Genomic DNA, 23,086 nt, shown 5'->3' with positions numbered 1-23,086 from the left:
TCCAGGATCACTTGGGGGATGTCAGAGAGCCAGTTTCGGCCTGATCACCGCAGGCCAGGCCGAGGGACCCCACCAGTACACGATCCGTGCACTGGACCTCTAGTAATAAATAAAAGAACAAATTGTAAAATGATACTTAAATCTGGAGAAGGGAAATGGTGATTAAAAAAATGCTGACATAGATACAATTTAAAAATACTTTTTGGAGACTGTATTACCTTTGATTAAACCACTGGTTTCTGGTTATAAAAGTAATGCATACTCATTGCAGAAAATTTAGAACATTTAAAGAAAAAGGAGGGAAAATCTTTTAAGATTCCACATATTATAATCACATTTTAAGAGCTGATATATTTCCTTTCATTGAGAAAAACAAAAGGGAGAAATTTTAATTATATATGAAAAAAATGTATGCAAAAATCATGGGCTCATTAAAAGCCTTTAAAATACTTGGTCCATTGTCTGACACAACTCTACTTATAGTAGTCTACCCAAAAGAAAAATTGCATGTATGCAAAAATGTATGGAAGGAAATTAATCCTTGTACTGTTTATGGAGTGAGAAATTATTAACAAACTAAATATGCAGTAATAAGGAAGTTGTCAAGTTATAGCTACATTTATATAATGGAGTGGTATGCATCTGTTTTATATGATAAGGAAATAAGTTTATATGATTTCAAGTTAAAAAAGGTTACAAGAGCATGAAAATATGCTATTTTGGTCAAAGCCTAGGAAAAAGGTGCAGAAGATAATACACCAACGTATCTCTGGGAGTGATTAAAATGTAGCATGGGTTTGATTCTTTTCGTTTTTTTCTTTATTGAGGTATAATTAACAAATAAAGTTATAAAATATTTGAAGTGTACATCATGATGATTTGACAAACATATACCTTATTTATTTTCATTAAATCTTAATGTTTTCCCAATGAGCACATTTCATCTGTGAAACAACAATAAAAATGATAATAAAGAGAAAATGAAAAAAAAAAAATGATAGGATTGTTTGTTTCCAAACACAAAGACTAAGTCGAAATCTCCTCCTATCATCTCAAGGACTGTTTTTTGTTTGATGTGTTTTTGTTTTTTCATTTAACACACATTTCTTAGGAATAAACCTTTACACACAGAATTACTGGATGAAAATGTATCAACTACTTAAGAACACTGATATGTTTTGCCAAACTATACTTAAAAAGGCTGTATCAATTCCCGCCCCCACCAACAAACAGTGATTACATCCTGAGATTTTATTACTACCAACAAATCCCTAATTTGTCAACTGACAGAAAAGCTGAAGGTCTGTGCTACTCTTTGAAATTGGTTTTCATAAAGCTGTTCAGAGCCTAAGAACCTTAAATACCAACTGATCTGACTTAATTGTTGGCATCAACGAAATATTATGGAATCCATGAAGATTAACGGTGGCATTCAGTTCCATCAACATGTAAAGGGAATTTCACGGGTTGTCAAGGAAAACATGGTGGCAGGTAAGTTACAGTAATTGCTCTCTGTTTTCTTCCCCGCTTACCGCATGTCAGCAGCTCCTGCTTCACGCCCGTGACCGGCTGGGCCTGCAGGGACTTGGGGTAAACGCACCGCGTGTCCCGCACAGTGATGTTCCTCTCCTTCACCCAGCGATGCATCCACAGGATGTTGCAATCACACAGAAGATACTCGGTCTGAAATTCTCTGTAGCAACCATAACACAGATTAGAGATTACGGTGACTAAAAGGAAACAGCACTTTGGTTTTACGTTGGCTTAGGCTCTGGGCGGTGTGTTCACCTTCACCGCACACCGGTGACCTCCGCCATCCACTGGATATGGTCTCCTCTCCAGATATATGATGTGCAGAGGGTCTGGGGACTCACGCTGCTTTCAACCCAAATTGCCACTTGAACAAAATCTATGCATCAGCCCTCACCTATGCAATAAGCTCCATAAACCCAGGGTTTTGGAATACCAAAGCCCCATCCTTTTTGCCTATCAAAGGCTTACCAATTCATCTTAAAACATGTAGCACTGCCCTGACTGGTTTGGCTCAGTGGATAGAGCGTCGGCCTGCGGACTGAAGGGTCCCAGGTTCGATTCCGGTCAAGGGCATGTACCTTGGTTGCGGGCATGTCCCCAGTGGGAGGTGTGCAGGAGGCAGCTGATCGATGTTTCTCTCTCATTGATGTTTCTAACTCTCTATCCCTCTCCCTTCCTCTCTGTAAAAAAATCAATAAAACATATTAAAAAAACAAACAAACAAAAAAAAAATGTAGCACTAATATTGCTTGAAGCTGCTCCAATTTTCCCAGCCATCACCTCCACGTTCTTGGCTAAATGCCTGCCAACTGTCCTGTTAATTTGGGCAACACAAAGCAATATATGATTGTTTCACATGGTCACATACTCATCTGCTGACTGGAGAGTAAGCCCCTCAAGGATGGGGTATATTTCTGACACTTTCGGCTATGTGCCAAGGGATACCGTAATCATTTACAAACATGAGGGATTCACACTCAAACCCATCAAAAAGATAAGATGTCATACTTGATATGAAAGGAAACAGAATATTATATATTTTTTAAAAAAATACATTTTTATTGATTTCAGAGAAGGGAGAGGGAAAGAGAGATAAAAAACATCAACGATGGGAGAGAATCATTGATTGGCTGCCTCCTGCACAACCCCCTGGGGATGGAGCCTGCAATCTGGGCATGTGCCCTGACCTTGAATCAAACCGTGACCTGCAGGTACATTGGTTGACGCTTAACCACTGAGCCTCGCCGGCCGGGCAAGAATTATCTTCATATGTGGCAAGAAAGTGTTATAATTTGGCATTTGGATGTAAGAAACCAAGAGAGGACATATATAGCTTGTACATTAGTGCAATAATTTCTTGAGTACTTTTATACAAAGCACTAGATATTCATGAGCCATGAGTCTCACTAAGTCCAGCTAATAAAAGTTGTCCCCTGCTAACCTGGACGGCATTATGTAACAGGGAACAAAATGTAAATATAACTAAAAGAGAGTGCCACGTGGTCTGTACAAATAAATCGACACAGTGCAAAGAGCAAATATAACCACTTGTGCTTCTAACACAGTCTGTGCGCTGGCACAGGCTGCATCTCAGGGCTGGCAATAAAAAAGAGAGATGGAGGTTGGGGGAGTTGGGACAACAAAAGCAAAGAGAAAGTAACTTTAAAAAAGTACCCAAAGAATGACTGGACTGATTTCTAATTCCTAAGCACCAGTCTCTGTTCACTTTCTGAAACGACCAAGTAATAACACTGGCGATTTAACCCACTTCGGGGATGAAAAGACTTCCCACATTCCTGCTACCCAGGGCCTCAAGAGCCAGATTACTCTTTGCAGTCTTTCTTATTTCCTAAACTAGAGGCCCAGTGCATGATTAAATCATGCACGTGTAGGGTCCCCTACATGCTTTCACTTTCGATCGCGGGGGAGCTGGGTGCCTGTCTGCTGGCGCACCAGCCTTTCAGAAGCCTCCGGCGCAGCGGAGGCTTCTGAAAGGCCTGGTGCCGGAACAGACAGGCACCCAGCTCCCCCGCTATTGATGGTCTGCGGCGGGACGTGAGCTCGCTGCCCCAGAGGCCCCTTCTGTGCCGCAGCACAGCCATGGCACAGATGCTGAGCTCGCGCCGCCAGCGCAGAGTTCCGCCGGCCCAATCGGTCACCCCGGCCACCCCGAGTCCCGCCCCCCCGCGCCTCCTGGCCAATTGTGGGCATAGCGAAGATACGGTCAATTTGCATATTTGTCTATTATTAGGTAGGCTGTCACAGTAATGACTGACTGGAACATCACTAACGATGCCCCAAGGAGATGTTTTCCTTAAAAAGCAGCTCTGGATAAGAAGAGGCCTGATGGAGTCTGATCCAATGTGAACCTAGGAGGACCCACCTATGACCGCCATGGGAGGAGGGGCCAGATGGATGGCTCACCTGCTAGCTGCACCCCAGTGAAGGTACTACATGAGGTTTAAATGATAGCTTTAGACAAGCAAAGGCGAGGAGAAGGGAAGGGTAGAGGTGGGGAAAGAAAAAAGGGAGGAGAGGAGCCATACCCAGTTTGGCTCAGTGGATACATCGTAGGCCTGGGGACCGAAGGGTCCCTCCTGGTTTTTGATTCCGGTTAAGGGCACATACCTCGGTTGCAGGCTCCTCCCTGGCCCTGGGCCCTGGTCAGGACTCATGCAGAAGGCAACCAATCGATGTGGATGCATGTCTCTCACATTGATGTTTCTCTCTGTCTTTCCCTCTCTCTTCCACCCTCTCTCTAAAAATCAATGGAAAAACATCCTCGAGTGAGGATTAAAAAAAGAAAAAAGGGAAGAGAGAAGAAGGGAAGGGAGAAAAAGAAAATAATTCAGCATATATACTAGAATTCAGCATATATAGAACAGAGGTGCTGGGTAGGGAAGACGATGGAGCATGGAAAAAGAGACTCAATCTCATGAGCTACACATAACAAAAACTTGAAAAACATTACATTTAACTGTAATTCTGACAGAAATTAGCATAACTGAATGTTTAAAACATATTAAGATTTATCTTGAAATACAGTTACTTTCAAAGTAATATTTGTATTATCTCGCAGTTGAAACACTTTTTTGGGGGGAAAATCAATTCTAAAGATACAGAGAACTATGTAAATATGATCTTACATTGACTTCATAAAGCAGATAGATATTCTACATAAACACTCCTAGAAATGTAATATGATGTGAATTCCGTAGGTGAAGAGGTTATAGGATCAAATTAAATCTCTGAATTACAAAAGATTCTGAAGCACAAATCCTTCTGAGGGAAGAATACTTTGCACTTAGGGGATTTAATTAGTCAAAGAACAAAATGTTTTCTAAATTGAAAACAAAGTCTAAGAGAAAGAATTACCAATGTATTAGTTTGAAATACAGATTTCACATATAATAATCTAAAGAGAAAATGGTTACCCCCATCTGAAATGTATTATATTAAGGTTTACAGTATGTTTTTCAATGTGAATACAAGCTCTCAAAAAAGATTCTAATTTCTGCAAATATCACAAGATTTTCCCATGAACTCTTTTAAACCATATAACTGTTTTTAATTTTCAAACCTAAGATATATACACATATACATATACATGTGTGTGTGTGTGTATATATATATACACACACACACATATGTATATGTATATGTATATACATATACAGAGAGAGAGAGAGAGAGAGAGAGAGAGAGAGAGAGAGAGAGAGAGAGAGAGGAGAAAAAAATTCTTACTTACAAAGATCGTAATGAGCCAAGATAATCAAAAGTCCCTTGAGATAACGAAGAAAACAAATTCCCGGAAAGGTTTCTGGGGGAAAAAAGGAAATAATTTCACTTTTAAAAATACTAACAAAGATATCTTTGTATACTATTTCATATTTCTTAAAGTGCCCTATATGCATGAAATATTACAAAGAATGTATAAAAGTTGTTTCAAATCTTATAAAGAGGGAACAATTAGCAAATATTTCTCCAAGGCTGTAAGAGAAAATTGCTCTTAACCTCATATAAAGCAGTAAAGTATTTAAACATTATTTCTGCTAGATAAGGATTTTTCTAACAAATATCAGGTGAGCCTGGAGGTTACCTCACTAAACCAGATCTTTAGTCAGGCTGTCATTGCAACTAGAATTACTCCTCAGCTGTTCACTCTGTATCATTTAAGAAAGCAAAAATTCTAGCCCTAACCGGTTTGGCTCAGAGGATAGAGCGTCGGCCTATGGACTAAAGGGTCCCAGGTTCGATTCCGGTCAAGGGCATGTACCTTGGTTGCGGGCACATTCCCAGTATGTGCAGGAGGCAGCTGATCGATGTTTCTCTCTCATTGCTGTTTCTAGCTCTCTATCCCTCTCCCTTCCTATCTGTAAAAAATCAATAAAAAATATTTTAAAAAGAAAAGCAAAAATTCTAAAAAACGAAAGAAAGAGCATGGGCTGGAGCGATCAGCAGCAACTCACAGTAACTGAGTAAGAACATCAGCAAAGTGGAAAGAGTCCAGGGTTGAAAATGAAAGAGTTCGTGTTGACCTTTTTTCTTGCTTTTGCTTGTATCAGATGGCTTTCATGACTGTCTTCACGCTTTCAGCATTTTATATGGATTAAAACCCAAACACCCCATGCTACAATCTGAGCAGTATGTTACACCCACAATGATTTGATGGAAGTAATTCTTCCATGTTTGATTACGAACCCCAGCAGGGGAGGGGATCAGTGTTTTATTTATTGGGATACCTCGGGCAGCGAGTAACGTGCTGAGGTATACAGTAGGTGCTCATTGGTGGTGGCTGACTGCTCAGGAGGTGGAGCCCCCATGCAGAAGGATTCTGACACTCAAGGGGACCGAGGGCTCTGGGAGAACGGCAGCATGACCCGCCGACCACACAATCTGTTCTGTGTCTGTTGTGGTATCCACAACAGGTACAGTTTAGACCTGGAGTTCTCAAGGAAGAAGTCCTCGGACTTCCCAGGAGGCCTTCAGAGTCAGGGGTGAATGTGTCAGGTGGGGGAGAAGGTGATGATGGGGCACGTGGATTCCCCAGTGGGGAGAGGAAAGAATTGATCTGGGAGAGATCAGCTGTTCCCATACACGTGCAGCAATGAGTTCCTGCTGACTTACTATTCCACAAATGCCAATCCTTGGCCAAAGAATATATATAACGAACTTCAATCGGAACCTCACTGGATGGGGTTTTATAAATGTCTCTGGATATAAAAAGTTGGATAAAATGATTCTGATCCTCACAGAATTGCCTAGGAACCAAACAAAGCAAGCAACTAAAAAAAGAATACCTGCAAATTAAAAGAACAATAAAAGATGCCTTTTTCCTTTTGGGCCTATAAGAGTGGATACCAAATGGGAATTCTGCAGGTCACAGGCACGGCTCAAATGGTCATTTTACTCCTAATACCACTCGCCTTCTCCTTAACAAATAGACCTCGCTCTTATTTCCTTCCCCAACCATCATTTGCTCGGTTTCTTTTCCTTTCTAAAGATCCAAATCTCTCCAACCTTTGGGTCATAAACTGAAGTTTTACCTCTTCCAAAAAATTTCCCCATAATATCAAAGCTTTCAGTCATCTTTCTCCATGCTAACATGTTCCTTGGAGCATACAGTACACCAAGTGTCTGTGTGTGTCCCTGCGTGTGCAGTAACATGATATTATGTTCTGATGGCATTATAAAGTCCCTCCATGACTCAATTCCAAGCTCCTTATTCCCTACCTACTTCTGTTTTTACTGTACAGTTACTTTTTGAATATCAAACATGGCACAGTTATTTATAAATACTTGGATACTGATTCAAATGTTTCCTTATATCTTAATAGGGAAGAAAGATGTACTTACAATCTAACCAGATTGGTGAGTCCTCGAAATATGTCTGCATTCAGACATCCTATCCGATTATTTGTCAGATCCCTAAGGAGAGAGGGGGGAAAATGTCTTCAATCAGTTCTCTTAGTTAATGAAGGTTTCATACATTTCATATTCAAAAAACAGCAGCCAGGTATCAGACAAAACCTTTCCTTTCAGCATCTCAGAGATACCTACCCACCTCAAGAGAGATACTAGGGCACGGGAGAGGCAACAATCCTTGCTCTCGCTTACTTCTGACACGTACACACTAACCCTGCTTCCTTCCAGTGCCCTTCGTATTTCAAGCACTGACTCCTGTAAAATGGCCCAAGATACAACTGAAGTGTACACATGAGAATCTACCCTACTGTCTGCGATACAAGTCCCTAGCTGACCTACACAGTTAATTATGCTGGGAAAAGGGAGTGAACAGAGTCCCATTGCATCTCAACCAACATCCAACACAATGGATAAGAGAGCAAATCATCGCCCTGCCCTGTGTGGTTCAATTGGTTGAGTGTCGTTCCATGTCCTTACAAGAAGTCACAGGTTCAATCCCTGGTCAGGGCACATGGTGGGGCTTTGGGCTCGATCCCCAGTAGGGGGCATGCAGGAGGCAGCTGATCAATGTTTCTCTCTCTTTCCTCTCCCTTCCCCTCTCTCTAAAAAATCAATAAAAAAAATATATATATATTTTTTTTAAAAAAGAGGGCAAATTATCAAAATAAATGCTAGAACTTTTATCTCCTCAAAAACATCTGAAGCTTGATGCTTTCTAACTTCATTCCTTAAATACTTAGAAGTTTTCAAAGTAAAGAAAACACAACTGGGTGAGCTTTTACTTCAGAGAGCTACCATTTAGGATCCATAAAAAATAATTGGGCCATTACCTAGATATCCTTTAACAGTATCTATATAATGGCTCGATTATTATTTTTCCCATCACTCCAAAATCTTAGCAAATGTTCCCATCAAATGTTACTTTCTCAATATTTTCTCTTCTCAATCCATAAACCCTTTTCCTTTCCATTATGTAAAAAGTTTAGTGAATACAGGGGTGGGCAAAAGTAGGTTTATAGGTATAATCCTATCTAATAAAGAGGGAATATGCTAATTGATCCTCATGCCATCGCAAAGAAGGTGGCACCCACAGCCAATAAGGAGGGAATATGCTAACTGATTGCTCCGCCCTCAAAGATGGCAGCACCCACAGCCAATAAGGAAGGAATATGCTAATTGACTGTCCTGCCCTCAAAGATGGCTGCACCCACAGCCAATAAGGAGGGAATGTGCTATTTGGATGCCCTACCCTTAAATATGGTGGCACCCACAGCCAATAAGGAGGGAGTATGCTAATTGGCTGCCCCTCCCTCAAAGATGGTGGTGCCCACAGCCAATGAGGGAATATGCTAATTGACTGCCCTGCCCTCAAAGATGGCGGCACCCACAGCCAATAAGGGAATATGCTAATTGCCTGCCACACCCTCAAAGATGGAGGCACCCATAGTCACAAGATGGCAGTGCCCAGTCCCCTCAGCCCCGCCGGAGTGGCAGGCGCATGGCAAGGCTCCACTCGCCTGCCTCTGGAGTCCCCCAGTCCCCTCGGCCACTTAGTTGCCCAGGGCCTGCCTGAGGCGCAGGCAAGCCTCGGATGGCGGCTGCCCAGCCGCCCAGGGCCACCCGAGGCTCAGGTATCCAGGGCTGGCCAAGGCTTGCACTGCCGGCAGTGGCAGCAGCAGAGGTGTGATGGGGCGTCGCCTTCCCCTGATCGCCGGGTCGCCTCCTGCCCCTGAGGGCTCCTGGACTGTGAGAGGGGGCAGGCCAGGCTGAGGGACCCCTGCTCCAGTGCATGAATTTTCATGCACCGGGCCTCTAGTACAAATAAATAATAATATAAGAATAAATTCTGTTTTGAGTATCCACAACTGTAAACCTACTTTTGCCCTCCCACTGTATTTTATTCTTTCTTCACTATTTTTCTTCACACCAAGGATAATGAACACAACTTTACATCTTAATCTGGAGATTACATTTTAATTGGGACATAACTGATAATTTCTATAACCTTCAAAAAAGATGGCATGATTTTCATCATTTACCAGGGGACGTAAATTATACTGCAAGAAAACCCTAAAACAATGAATCTTTACTTTTATCAGTTGTTAGATTTGGATCAATTCACTGCTTTAAATTTTGATAAAAGAATGAGAACACATTTTCTAAACCAAACTTTCAAAACTATTTTTATCACATTTTCTTTAACGCCCATTTTATTCCCTATAGTGGAGAATTTACACCTTCATTTATTAAAAAATGAATTTTTATTGATCTCAGAGAGGAAGGGAGAGGGAGAGAGAGATAGAAACATCAATGATGAGAGAGAATCATTGATTGGCTGCCTCCTGCATGCCCCCTACTGGAGATTGAGCCTGCAACCTGGGCATGTGCCTGACTGGGAATCGAACCCTGATATCCTGGTTCATAGGTCTATGCTCAACCACCGAGCCATGCCAGCTGGGCTACCCTTCTTTTAGAGAAGCGACTTGTGCTCCCCACTTCTAAACTAAAATGGTTGGACTTTAAATTGTACACTTGATAATGGAAGAAAAAGTTATCAATCTGATGAAAAATGATAAGGCCACAGCACCTAAACCCACTCGCTAGGTTTTTCACTTAGACATTCCGGGACTTGGGTAATCCTGGGGTTCTGCAGTCTCACAGCTCTGCCTCCCCTTTCTTATTGTCAACTTTTGATAAAAGAATCTTAAGCAATACAAATCTTTATCCGTGCCTGCTAATCTCCAGCTCCTCAGACTATTAAAGCTAAATGTTTAATCTTGTAGGGCTTTAAAAAAGAAAAAAGTTCTAGCTGATTTTCCTTTTATTTCTAGGTTTTCACTGTTTAAGAAAATGAGGCATCATCTTGTGAGTTGTTGCTTAAACAAGCATTTCTGGGCTCTATTCATTCTCTTGACTCAATTCTGAGCTTTAAATGGTGCAATTACCACCGATTCTTTGGGAAACAATTTCATTATAGCTATATCTATTTAAAATGGTATTTAGGTACTGATAATGGGTGTTCATTTAGATTGAGGATTGGCTTGAATTTGTTGATAAAGCGAAAAGGGACATTGGGTGGGGCTCGGTTTTACCTACTTCTGGTAGTTTATTCTGCAGAAAGCCACTTAATATTCCCGATTCAAAGTATCTACAAGATAAAGGCAAGGGCATGGTACACCTCCAAAAACACTGATGGCGTGCCTGTCGAGGGAGATGCACAATTGAAATGAATGATTTAAGGTCCCTAAAACAAAGTGCACATATCTCTAAGCAACTATGAACTGTCCCTACTGCGGAGTATCTTTATATTTGACTGAGTTTACATCTAAGACTCTCTCAGCTTGCAAGCTGTACACTGTACATTCAATTACAAGTCAGCAGTGTGGAATTAAAAATATATTTTCTAATGGGAAGAACATTACAAATGGCAATTACCTTCCTCAGCAAGAACACAAGAGACTACTTAATGGGTAATGCAATGAAAAATGCTAAGGCAATGCCTGCGCGATATTAGTCATGAAATTCAATGCTATGGAACAAGAAACTTATATATTTATTTTGTATGGCAGTAATTGAGAAATTATTTACTGAAGGATAAAGAACTCAGTGGAGAACCCGAGATATTTTTGCAGTGTCCTTAAAACATCCTAATGAAACCGCATTTTATTAACAGTCCAGTTTCCTTCAACCTCCATCTTGACATGGGAGATATTTTTAGGATTAATCTTCCTTTAAAAAAAATAAGCTTCCTTCCAAAAAAGCTGTGACTATAGTGTGTCAATCATGGAAGGTAAAAATAAGTGATCTTGCCTGGCAGTATGACATAACACCCCTCCCCTTGGATAAAAAAGTTGGAGGGTAATGATTCAAATAGTCTAGAATTTTTCACACTTCAGTGTCAGAATCACTGGGAGGGACAGTTAAAACAAAGATGGTCCAGCCTGGGTGGCTCAGTGGTTGATCACTGACCTATGAACCAGGAAGTCACGGTTCGATGCCCTGACAGGGCACACCCCCTGGTTTTGGGCTCAATCCCCAATGGGGGGCATGCAGGAGGCAGCCGATCAATGATTCTCTCTCATCGATGTGTCTATCTCTCCCTTTCCCTTCCTCTCTGAAATCAATAAAAATATATTTATACTAGAGGCCCAGTGCATGAAATTTGTGCACTGGGTGGGGGGGCCCTCAGCCCAGCCTGCACCCTCTCCAATCCAGGACCCCTCAGGGGATGTCCGACTGCCGGTTTAGGCCCAATCCCACAGGACATCCCTCTCACAATCTGGGACTGCTGGCTCCTAACTGCTCACCTGCCTGCCTGCCTGATCACCCCTAACTGCCCCACATGATGGCCTGGTCACCCCAAGTACCCCCCCCCTGCTGGCCTGGTTGCCCCTAACTCCCACCCTGCCAGCCTGGTCACCCCCAACTCCGCCCCCCCCCCCCCCCCCGCCGCCAGCCTGATAGCCCCCAGTGTTTGCCATAGGGTACGTCTAGCACCTACACTCTTGTTCCTACTTTAGGACTCATGTTCACAGGCATAGGTTTGAAATGACCCATCCAAACACGGGGCCAGTGTGCCCCTAGTAAGAAGCACAGAGACAGTGAGCTGCTATTATAAATCAGGCTCACTTAGCCGCTGCCCTCCGCTCCCTAAGGACTCTGTTTCTGGGGAGGTGTGCTGCCTGCCCATGCCTGTGCTGCACACCCCGGCCTGTGTCCGTCTGGCTGAATCCTAACAGCTTCCAAGACTCTTAGCAGCTAGACTCTGGCCATGGCTCCCCTCTTGGTAAGCAGACTCCAAGTCCATATCTAGGCTGTTGGTTTGTGCGTGTGATTCCACCCCACCGCAGAGCCTCCAGGGGTTCCCCAGCTACCTTGTATCTCTGGAGCCTGGCTCCCTGTTGAGCAGAGAATGGGCTCAATGAGTCTGTTGTGCAACTGAACTGATGCTGGTCTCTGCCTTACCGCTTTATGCTGCTAAGCCTGCTGGTACTGCTGGTACTGAAGGCTACTGACCCACTGCAACTCTGATGCCTACCTGACGCTTCCCACCCTCCAACTCCGATCTTCCCTTGCTAGAATTCCGGTCTCCATGCCCCACTGACCTACCCCAGACAGGCCAGTTTTTCTGAGTTGTTTCATTAAAAGGCCTTTACTGGGAAACAGTGAAGAGCAGCGCGAATGGGGAAGAAGAAAACCCGTCTCCTCCACACATCCCCGAGTGTCTTCCCCCAGTGCACACAGAGCCAGACGGACACCATGAATGACTGCCCCACCTGCAACAAAGGCCATGGCAATAAATTCCCTCTACAGAGTCGGCCTGAAATTTTAAATTTCACAAGACTAAGAGAATCCTTCAACTCCTACTGCTCTTAATCTTCCAATACTGTCCAAGAGGGGGAACTGAGAGGAGACCTGGAGAGAATAAATTTTGGGTGAAAGATAATTTTACTTGCAAATGTAACTGGGGAAAAAAAATAACCTGGAAAATTAGCATGGCCAACTCTTACAACTGGATCTGATAAAAATGATCTGACTAGGAATGAGCAGGTTTTGAATGACAGAATAAGAGCCACAAGATGTCCAAAGTATTAGGATGGAAGGTCAGTGTCAACATTTAAGTAAGTCATGCCATGATTAAACCAAGAGCAAGCAGAGCCGGCTTTAACATACAGATACTATGGAAAACAAATAAAACATGAATAATACTCAGGCGCCTTGAACTTTTAAAAAATCTTAAATAATAAAAAAGTATGATGGAACCAAAGAGAGACAGACAGAGACAGAGATAGACAGGGGCTGAAAGAGTGACTATGAAAAAGAAGGAAAGCATGGAGCTGGCCTCTCTCCACTTTATCTTTTGTCCCAGATTCTCTGCACTTAACTGGTTTCTCCTTACTGCCATCAGGGTAGAAGGAGGAGGGCAAAGGTGGAGGCAGGGGTGGGGACAGAAAAAGATTTTGCTTGGGTTGGTGGGCACAAGATGCAGTGTGTAGATGATGTTTTGTTGAGTTGTACACTTGAAAATGGTATGGTTTTGCAAACCAATGACCCAATATAGTCAATTAAAAAAAAAAAGATATTCTGAAACACAAAACACAAATCTGATCATATCAATTTCATATTCATAAAGTTATGCTAACCCCCCCCCCCCGATCTAAACAATGGATTTGTAATTTCTTTTTCACATGGCAAGAAATCATCAAAGCCTACAAAAGCCTAGTCCTGCCTTGACCAGCCTAACCTCCCAATATTCTTTTCCCCCTTCCACTTTAGACTGGGGCCAAAGGGCTAAACTACTGTCCCAAGAGACATGGTTTCATCCTAATGCCCACTCTTCAGGTATTCTTCCATACAAACAGCAAGCCCAAAGCTAAATGTTGGCTGCTCCTGTGGCAGGCCATTCCCTCAGGGGGTCCCTCCTTTCCCGGCAGATTATTATTGTGCTATCTGTTACAGCACATCTGCAGGGTGTATTTTCATTATCCACCTATTTGCCCCCCAAGAGTCTGCGAGCTATCCCAGAGAAGCCAGAGTATGGCAAGCAGCCAGCACACAATAAATGCCTTTCGAAGGAATAAAGGATGATGGACAGACAGTACTACTTGGCTTGAATGCAGGGTTACTTCTCAACAATTGTGAAACAGCGTAAGGGGAGGATGGGGAGAGGAGTTTTCAGCTTTAGACTAAAAAGTGGTCCTAAGTTTTAAAATAATAATAATAATACATAAAGTATACATGAAAATGGCAGGACCTTAAATAATTAATAGAAAGGCACCTCAACTGATAGAGCATTTACAACAGATGCGATGTGAATGCACTCATAACTTGAAAGTTAGCTGCAGATGAATGGTAACAGACAAAGCCAATACAGCAATGATTTTATTAACATAGGAGGGACACAACTAGCAAACAAATCAAAATAGCTACACAAACTAATTCCTTCTAAGCTACTTATATTAAATCTCTCTGTTTTCTATCATGGATCTGGCCAGGTAAACGTATCAAAATTGTTAAAAACCCATCTTTTATCGTGTGAAAGCTTAAAGTCGATGAACAGTTACTTATACAAGAAACAGTTCAAACTCATAAGCAAGCAAATCAAACACTTACAATCTTTTTAGCGATGACAGTCCCCAAAAGGCACCAGGATCTATACTACTAATAAGATTATTTCGGAGGTCCCTGTTAAAAATAAAATAAAATAAGTTATTTACATATGAACACTGTAACAATTATTGTGGCACATTGCACTTAACTACCATGCAGAAAACAATGCCAAAAATAATGGGAGGAAACTGAAGCCCAAAAAATTAAGCCAAGATCACTCCAGTAGAAGTGCCAGAGCCAGAACTCAAGTTCGAGGAATCTGGCTCTAAAGCCATTTGTGTTGGTCAATAGAAGAATAAAGGTTTATGTCAAAAAAGATATGTGTGTCCTGATGGTATACCAAATTCAAAGGTATCATTAAACTACAGTCCTAGAAAATATTGTAACTATAAAAGTTTCCAGAATTTGACAATGATAACTGCTATAATGGCTATCAATTATGTAATGTTAAGTCACTGTGCTAAGCAGAGTTTTTGTTTCTGCAGCCTTCTCCCTTGTTTTCCCTACTTTCCCATAGCATATGGTACACTCCAGACAGTGCCTGGATTTCCCAACACCACCCCTGTGGCACCTGATCAACCCCTGTCCTCATTTTTCAAATACTCTGGCCCTAGTCATTGGCATGATTACATGACTTTGGTCTAGCTAACCCTAGAACCTGGGGCGAGGAGACAGACAGAGGTCAAGGAGTAGCCATGTCCATTGGTTTGACTAGAGGTCAAGATGTAAGTCTAAAACTGTCAGTGACCCTCTTGCTATCATTGAGAGATAAAGCCAACAGACAAGAAAAGAGAGTAAATCCTGAGCCCCTGGATACAGCAGAGCCTGAAGTCCAGCTTTTGCTCTAGGTTCAGTTACACAAATCACTAAAATCAGTGAGTTAGTATCTGTCACTTATCATCCCTTTAAGATCTTACAATCAATCCCAAAGGTATTACCCTTGCTTCAGACAAGGAAATTCATGTGCAGCAAGATGACATCTGGCCAAGGTCTTGGTGTTAATATGTGGCCAAGCCAGACATCAGGCTGTAAACACATCTTTCTGACTGACACAGTGAAGATTTACTAAAGAAACTGAGCAATGTATACCTAGAGCAAGAGGGAGGCAGATAAAGTAAGCATTCCAAAAGTTGGCCATAATTAAGTCATGGTGCTAGAGATACTGTTCTTTCAATTTCTTAATATGTTTAAAAGATTTTATAAAAAACTAGAGGCCCAGTTCACAAAATTCATGCATGGGGGGGTGGGAGGGGGTGTCCCTCAGCCCAGCCTGCACCCTCTCCAATCTGGGACCCCTCTCATAATCCAGGACTGCTGGCTCCCAACCATTCGTCTGCCTGCCTGCCTGCCTGATTGCCCCTAACCGTTTCTGCCTGCCAGTTTGATCACCCCCTAACTACTCCCCTGCCAGCCTGATTGATGCCTAACTGCTCCCCTGGTGGCCCGATTGCCCCCAACTGCCCTCCACTGCTGGCCTGATCGCCCACAACTACCCTTCCCTGCCGGCCATCTTGTGGCAGCCATCTTTGACCACATGGGGGCGGCCATCTTGTGCGAGGGTGTGAGGGTCAATTTGCATATCACCACTTTATTATATAGGATGGAAAAACTATAGTATTTGCTTTCGTCCAGCACCCTCATGGTCATCACTCTAGCCCAGGTTATATATCACAGTTCCCACTCATGTCCTTGCTTCTGTCATCAGTTCTCCATTTACATCTTTTTTCTTTAACCTTTTGCACTCGGATGTCGAGTGTGACTCGACACGGTTAGCATCAGTAGCAGCTCATATGTCGAATTGTATTGAATGTATCAATAATTTGAAATATAAAAAAATCCAAATAAATAAGTTTGTATGAAAAGAAACTCCAGTTTTTTATTCTACTGCCGCGTTTTGTAAAATCTGGGGTATTTAAAAAATTAAATCGCGAGTAGAATAAAGGAATCGAGAAAAAAGCAAGCGAGTGCAAAGGGTTAATTGATCTTTTTTTTTTTTTAAAAAGAGAGAGGAAGGGAGAGAGAGATAGAAACATCGATGAGAGAGAGATAGGGAATCAGCTGCCTCCTGCTACTAGGGATTGAGTCTGCAACCTGGGAATGTGCCCTGACTGGGAATCAAATCAGTGAACTCTTGGTTCATGGGTCTATGCTCAACCACTGAGCAACACTGGCCGGGCTCCATTTACATCTTTATAAACATGAATCTGATCCTGTCTCTGTGCCAGCTAAACCCTCCAAAAGCGCCACAATCCCCTCAGGAGAAAGTTCAGACTCTTCTAGGTAACTTAAGGCTACCCATGGCCCTGATCTTGCCCATCTTCCTCCTCCAACTCTCATTTCCTAATCTGCTCCAACACCCTCCCTTAACACTCACTCAGTCCCTCGCTCTTCAAATATGCTAGTCATATTTCTAGATGTTTCTAGAAAGAGTCATATTTCTCTCACCTGTCTGTTCAGTGAGAGAGAGACTGAGACTCCTTATGTAGAGGGTGGTGGACAGTGCTATGGTCTAAATCAGTGATGGTGAACCTATGACACGCGTGTCAGCACTGACACACACAGCCATTTCTGATGACACGTGGCCGCTAAGGCGGCCGCATGCTGAGGATGAAACATTTGCTGCTCCTAAGGATGAAACATTAGCGAAATAATGTTTTTTCCTCAAAGTGACACACTACCCGAGTTATGCTCAGTTTTTTGGCCAAGTTTGACACACCAAGCTCAAAAGGTTGCCCATCACTGGTCTAAATGTTTGTCTTCCTCCCCCAAAATCACACATTGAAAACCTAACTCCCAAGGTGATGGAAATAGGAGGGGGGTGGCCTTTGGGAGGTGACTAGGTCATGAGAACAGAGACCTAATGAACGTGATTAATGACCTTACAAAGGAGGCCCCAGACAGCTCCCTCTCTCCCTTCCATCACGTGAGGTTTTGGCAAAATGATGGCCAAGTAGGATGTGGTACCTCACTGGACACCAATCAGCCGGTGCCTTGATCCTAGACTTCCCAGCCTCCAGAAGTGTGAGAAATAAGCGTTTGTCTTTACAAGCTACCCAGTTTCTGGTGTTGTTATAGAAGCCAGAACAGACTGAGACGGATGATAAATGGATGAAATTCTGGCTCAGAGACAGAATTACATTTACCCAAATTTCACTATAAAAATCTTTTCAATAAATTAAGGTTAGCCACTAAATCATTAGAATATTCATCAAGCCAGACAATGTAGAGACTACTGAATGTCATTCATAACATAAGTCCACTTGGCGCACTTATACCTCCATAAAGGTGGAAGGTAGTGATGCCTGCACCTGACCGAATAATTTAGCAAATGTGTGAATGTAAGCAAGTTCCAATGCAAAGAAAAATAATACCGCAGACTGTTAATGATTATTTAATCTGGGTAAGTAAACTGCTGATATGGGAGATTACTATATTATTCTTTTAATTTTTCTGTATGTTTGAAAATTGTCATAATAAAAATTAGTTTCTGTCCCCCGCTTTTTAGTCCCAGGAAGTACAAATTCATCATCGGGCCCAATGTACGAGTTTCTACCTCCCCCTCCATACCCGATCCCAACCCTGTACCTCAAAGAAAATTTCTGGAGAAAATTCCATCAGAATGTGTTTGATTTATATTGCATAAGTTAAAAATTTCAGCAAATGGAAATATAATGTCCGTTCCATTTTTTTTTTTTTTAAACACACTTCACTTCTCTGATTTTAAAAAGCATCTACAACAGGGAATGACTTAGCTAAAGTACTACATAAATTTGTGGTCCATGATGTACTGCATGTGTTTCTAGAAAATACCTATCATGAATAACTAAGTAGTGTAATACGATTTAAAGATACACTTTTTATTTAATAATAAAGAAATGCTTGACATGTTATATAGCATTTAATGATAGCCATATTAATCAGGCATTGCCAAAGGATATTTGTAGTCAGAGTCTCTCATTTACCATTCCCTTCTCCAACCCACCCTCGTGAACACAAGTCTAATGTTAAGATGTGCAGCTGAATCTGAATGGGTTGGGTCATTAAAACAGAAATGCAAAAAGGTGCAAAAAGTTGCTTAAACAAAATTATAAAAATATTTAAATAGTTGTTAGGAAAAGAGCTCACTCCTTTAGGCAAGACTACAAAGTATATAAGAAAAAAACACATTTTAAGTACAATTATCAGAAACCTCTACTTGAAACAGCTTCCACAATAAAAAATAATAATTCCCTAGTGTTACAGGAAACCAAGAAGTAAGGCAGCCTTAGTTGGTGCCATCTATCTCTCAGATCCCCATGCTCAGAAAGTCAAGTTTACCTCCAGGCTAAACTTCGATCATGCAATCATATCTCAGGTCCAAAAATCACTTCCAAGAAAAAAGTCATGAAAAGGAATGGAGATTTTCTTCTTTTCTTAGGAACTGGGAAATCTTTCTCTGAAACCTCAAAGCTAACCATCCCTCATCTTTTATTGGCTAAGACTGGCTCTGTCAATCACTAGAAAGATGCTTTGGTGGCCTAGACCCATCACTTGAGCGGTGGGGGCGGGGGGGGGGGGGGATGAATATGTACATTGACCAATATGCAATTCTATTCTAGTGTCAGTAATTAGAGTATAGGAGTGTCACTAAATTCTGACCCATATATAACACAACACAAAAGTGATCTATACAAATAAAAGCCTAAGCAACCAAACGACCAGATGAGCAGATGACTGGCCAGTAGCTATGACGCACACTGACCACCAGGGAGCAGACGCTCAATACAGGAGCTGCCCCCTGGTGGTCAGTGCACTCCCACAGCAGGAACACCGCTCAGCTGACAGAGAGGTGCCAGAAGCCGGGCTGATGGCTGGCGAGCGTGGTGCCCAGGCTCGGGGTCCTCCCGGACCACCTGCCACTTGGTGCACTACTTCGTGTTATGTGGGATTGATGTGGACAGGGGGCTGGAGCCCGATGAGCTGGCGGGTAAGGCCGGGCTGCGGCGGCATGGAGGTCCACTGATCCCCACAGGCCAGGCCTAGGGACCCCACTGGTGCACGGATCCGTGCACTGGGCCTCTAGTAATATAAAATGAAGAGGGAATATGGACGGGAGGAGGAAGGGATGAATGGATAAATCAGAGTTCTCAATTATAAACAGTCTTAAAAATCTAAAAAAAAATCTTACCTTATAATAGACAAATATGCAAATTGACCGCACCTTCGCTATGCCAAGCCACGCCCACCAACCACGCCCACCAGGAAACCATTGCAGGGAAGCTGGGGTGCGGCGGAGCCCAAGGCCGGGAAAGCCGCCCGAGGCTTTCCCGGCCTTGGGCGCCATCGGGGTGCTGGCAGGAACGAGCCGACCTGGGGGGTCGCAGGGACGATCGGGTCGCAGGGACGCTGGGGTGCCGCGGAGCCCAAGGCCCGGAAAGCCGCCCGGGGCTTTCCGGGCCTTGGGCGCCAGCGGGGTGCCTGCGAGCCGATCGCAGGAGTGAGCCGACCTGGGGGGTCAGCTCGCTCCTGAGATCCGGTAGCAGGGACACTGGGTGCAGCCGAGCCCAAGGCCACCGCCCAGGGCCAAGCCGGGACCCTGAAAGAAGGTAGAAGGCGGTGGCCACAGCCAAGGCCTGGGTCCCCGGTGCCGGCAGAAAACTGGTGCAGGCAGCCAGGTGAATGAAGGTCTATTGCACGAATCTTCGTGCAAACGGGCTACTAGTATATATATATTTACCAAAAAAGGGAGGGGAAAAAGTGTATAAGAAGTATACATTTTAGAGAATTCTTTTAGTAACAATATACAGTTCACCCTTAAACAACCCAATCTGAACTTTAAGGCTGAATTGTGGCCGCCACCCCAATTCCTATGTGGAAGTCCTGACCCCTAAACCCTTAAAATGTGGCTGTATTTGGAGACAGGGTCAAACACTACAGAGGGCCGATGCTTAAATAAGACCTCAGTGATGGAAGCAATAAAGGCCTGTGGGAGTTTCCGTTGTGGGAGAAGCCAGTAGGTGAAATGGTCAAGGAAAGGTCACCTTGAAGTAGAGAAAAGTGAAGCAGCACAGAGAGAGCTAAGAAAATGAGGAAAGATTGATTTTCAGCAGCAAAGACGTTCCAACCTGTGCGGCTCCCTGAAGCACTCTGAATGGTTATCCTAAGTGTGTGGGTGACATGGGAATTTGAAACACGATCCTAGAACAGCATTTGGAAAGCAAGCAAATTAAACATCCATTGTGTGAAACTCACCAAGGCTAAATAATGGACGCTACCTGTCACACATCTGATCATAAGCAAAACTAGACCTAATTGCTAAGCCAAACACAATGATCGCATTCAGAGATATCTGGGTAAAAACATGAAAGTTTATCCAAACATTTTCCACCATGTGTGTGTGTGTGTGTGTGTGTGTGTGTGTGTGTGTGTGTTTAAATTCTGGGCTTCCTTTCTGGGCTTTGTAACCATGCAACTTTGGCAGCTTGTTCCTTTTATGAGGCATTCCTGTCGTGACTGAACTTCAAAACAGCATCTACACTTTAAAAGCCAGTGGCCCGCAACCTATGGTCCATGGCCTGTTTTGTAAATAGAGTCACCTCCACATTGATTCAGTTATCTGTTGTCTACTGCTGCTCTCTCACTGCAATGGCAGAATCGAGACACTGTGACAAAGATCATATGGCCCACAAAGCCTAAAATATTCACTATCTAGTCCTTTACAGAAAGTTCACTGGCCTCTGGTCTAACTCAGTGGTCGGCAAACCGCGGCTCGCGAGCCACATGCGACTCTTTGGCCCCTTGAGTGTGGCTCTTCCACAAAATACCACGGCCTGGGCGAGTCTATTTTGAAGAAGTGGCGTTAGAGGAAGTTTAAGTTTAAAAATTTGGCTCTCAAAAGAAATTTCAATCGTTGTACTGTTGATATTTGGCTCTGTTGACTAATGAGTTTGCCGACCACTGGTATAACTAGTTGTTTGTTATTTAAAATTTATTTTTCAATTACAGTTCACATTATGTTAGTTACAGGTGTACAACTAATCAATATACCTTATATACCTTACAAAGTTACATTTATATACCTTACAAAGTTATTACCCCAATAAATCTGGTCCCCATCTTACACCATACATAGTTATTACAATAATATTGACTATATTTCCTAGGCTGTACTTTACATCCCCATGACTGTTTTACAACTGACAGTTTGTACTTCTTAATCTTTCAACCTCCTCACTCATCCCCTCAACACCCCCTCCAATCTATCGACCATCAATTTGTTCTCTGTATCTCTGAGTTTGTTTCTGTTTATTTAGGTTGTTCATCTGTTGTGTTTTTCTGGTTCCATATATAAGTGAAATCATGACTAGCTGTTTTTAAAATTCAATTCTTAAAATTTCTCCTAATAAAACATTGGTAAAACTAAATTTTTATTTTGAAAAGTTGGAATTGTAGAACTAGATTAACAATAAAAGTATTTTAAGTAAAATGACAATAACAGATGATAACAAAAGTATACCCATTGCCCTGGTCCCGGTAGCTCGGCTGTTTAGAGCATTATCTTGATACACAACGGTTTAGGGTTTGATCCCCAATCAGGCACATACAAGAATCAACCAATGAATGAATAAATAAGTGGGACAACAAATGGATGTTTCTCTCTCTCCCCCTTCTTCTCTCTCTCTCTAAAATCAATAAATAAAAAATGTATAAGAAACTAAAAAGAATACTCACAATCTTTCAAGGAGACTTAGCCCAGAAAATGAACCATTCTTCAGCTCAGATATTTTATTGTTACTCAGAATCCTAAAAATGACAGAAAAATAAAATGTAAGTTACCTAATATATGTACACCATCAATATCAAAATAATTTAGCTCATTGTATTTAAATCTATGAGAAATTCTAATAAGTCCTTTATCACCCTCCTTCCCCAAATTTTGAGATGCGCCTGACCAAAAAAAAAAGTTTGTCTTTCTTTGAAAAACCACCTCAAAGAGCTTACACATCTGTCACTTCTTAAATTGATCCTGTCACATTGAACCAAAAATTTAAAATAGAGAAGTCATCATAAAATAGCTCTCAGTTCAATATAAGAATAAAGAATGCCACATACATTTATATAATTATTCAACTTACTAAGTTGAATACTTATTTAAAAATTGGAAACTTATGTTAGGACTCTATGAAATAATGGCCTTACAAATAAATAAAATACCCCCTAGATATCTTTGCAATATTATTTTTAATCTGACAGATACAAATCTATGTGTCTCCATGTGAAAAGATACTTGCCACACACACTCACATACAGAGATAGGAGCTGATTCACAATAGTATACCACGTGTACAAAGACAATGTTCTTAAAAAAATAAACTGAAAACAAAATTTACCAGAAGTCATCATGCAGCCACCCCCATGGTAGGGCTTGCCTAAGAGCCTGTGTATGCAGGATCTAGCTTCCTCTCTGGGCTCTGTAACCATGTTCCTTTGGCAGCTTGAATAACAGTAAGAGTTTCTATTGATAAGGCGAAATGCTCAA

The 23,086-nt window shown here is 42.2% G+C and overlaps 1 protein-coding gene across 1 annotated transcript in view; it reads right to left on the bottom strand.

Annotated features, from left to right (window-relative positions):
- Positions 1-23,086, bottom strand: part of ADGRA3 (adhesion G protein-coupled receptor A3) — a 115,010-nt gene that overhangs the window by 63,611 nt on the left and 28,313 nt on the right. Inside the window, exons 2-6 of the mRNA XM_008140346.3 lie at positions 22,279-22,350; positions 14,572-14,643; positions 7,390-7,461; positions 5,282-5,353; positions 1,533-1,693 (exon numbers count right to left, since the gene is read on the bottom strand). Of these exons, the coding sequence (XP_008138568.3) occupies positions 1,533-1,693; positions 5,282-5,353; positions 7,390-7,461; positions 14,572-14,643; positions 22,279-22,350 (449 nt within the window). The remainder of the gene's footprint in view (positions 1-1,532; positions 1,694-5,281; positions 5,354-7,389; positions 7,462-14,571; positions 14,644-22,278; positions 22,351-23,086) is intronic.

This window comes from Eptesicus fuscus, chromosome 2, assembly GCF_027574615.1.
Source record: "Eptesicus fuscus isolate TK198812 chromosome 2, DD_ASM_mEF_20220401, whole genome shotgun sequence".
NCBI lineage: Eukaryota > Metazoa > Chordata > Mammalia > Chiroptera > Vespertilionidae > Eptesicus > Eptesicus fuscus.
Note: the sequence above shows the minus strand (reverse complement) of the source record. Positions and strands in the feature narration are given on the sequence as shown.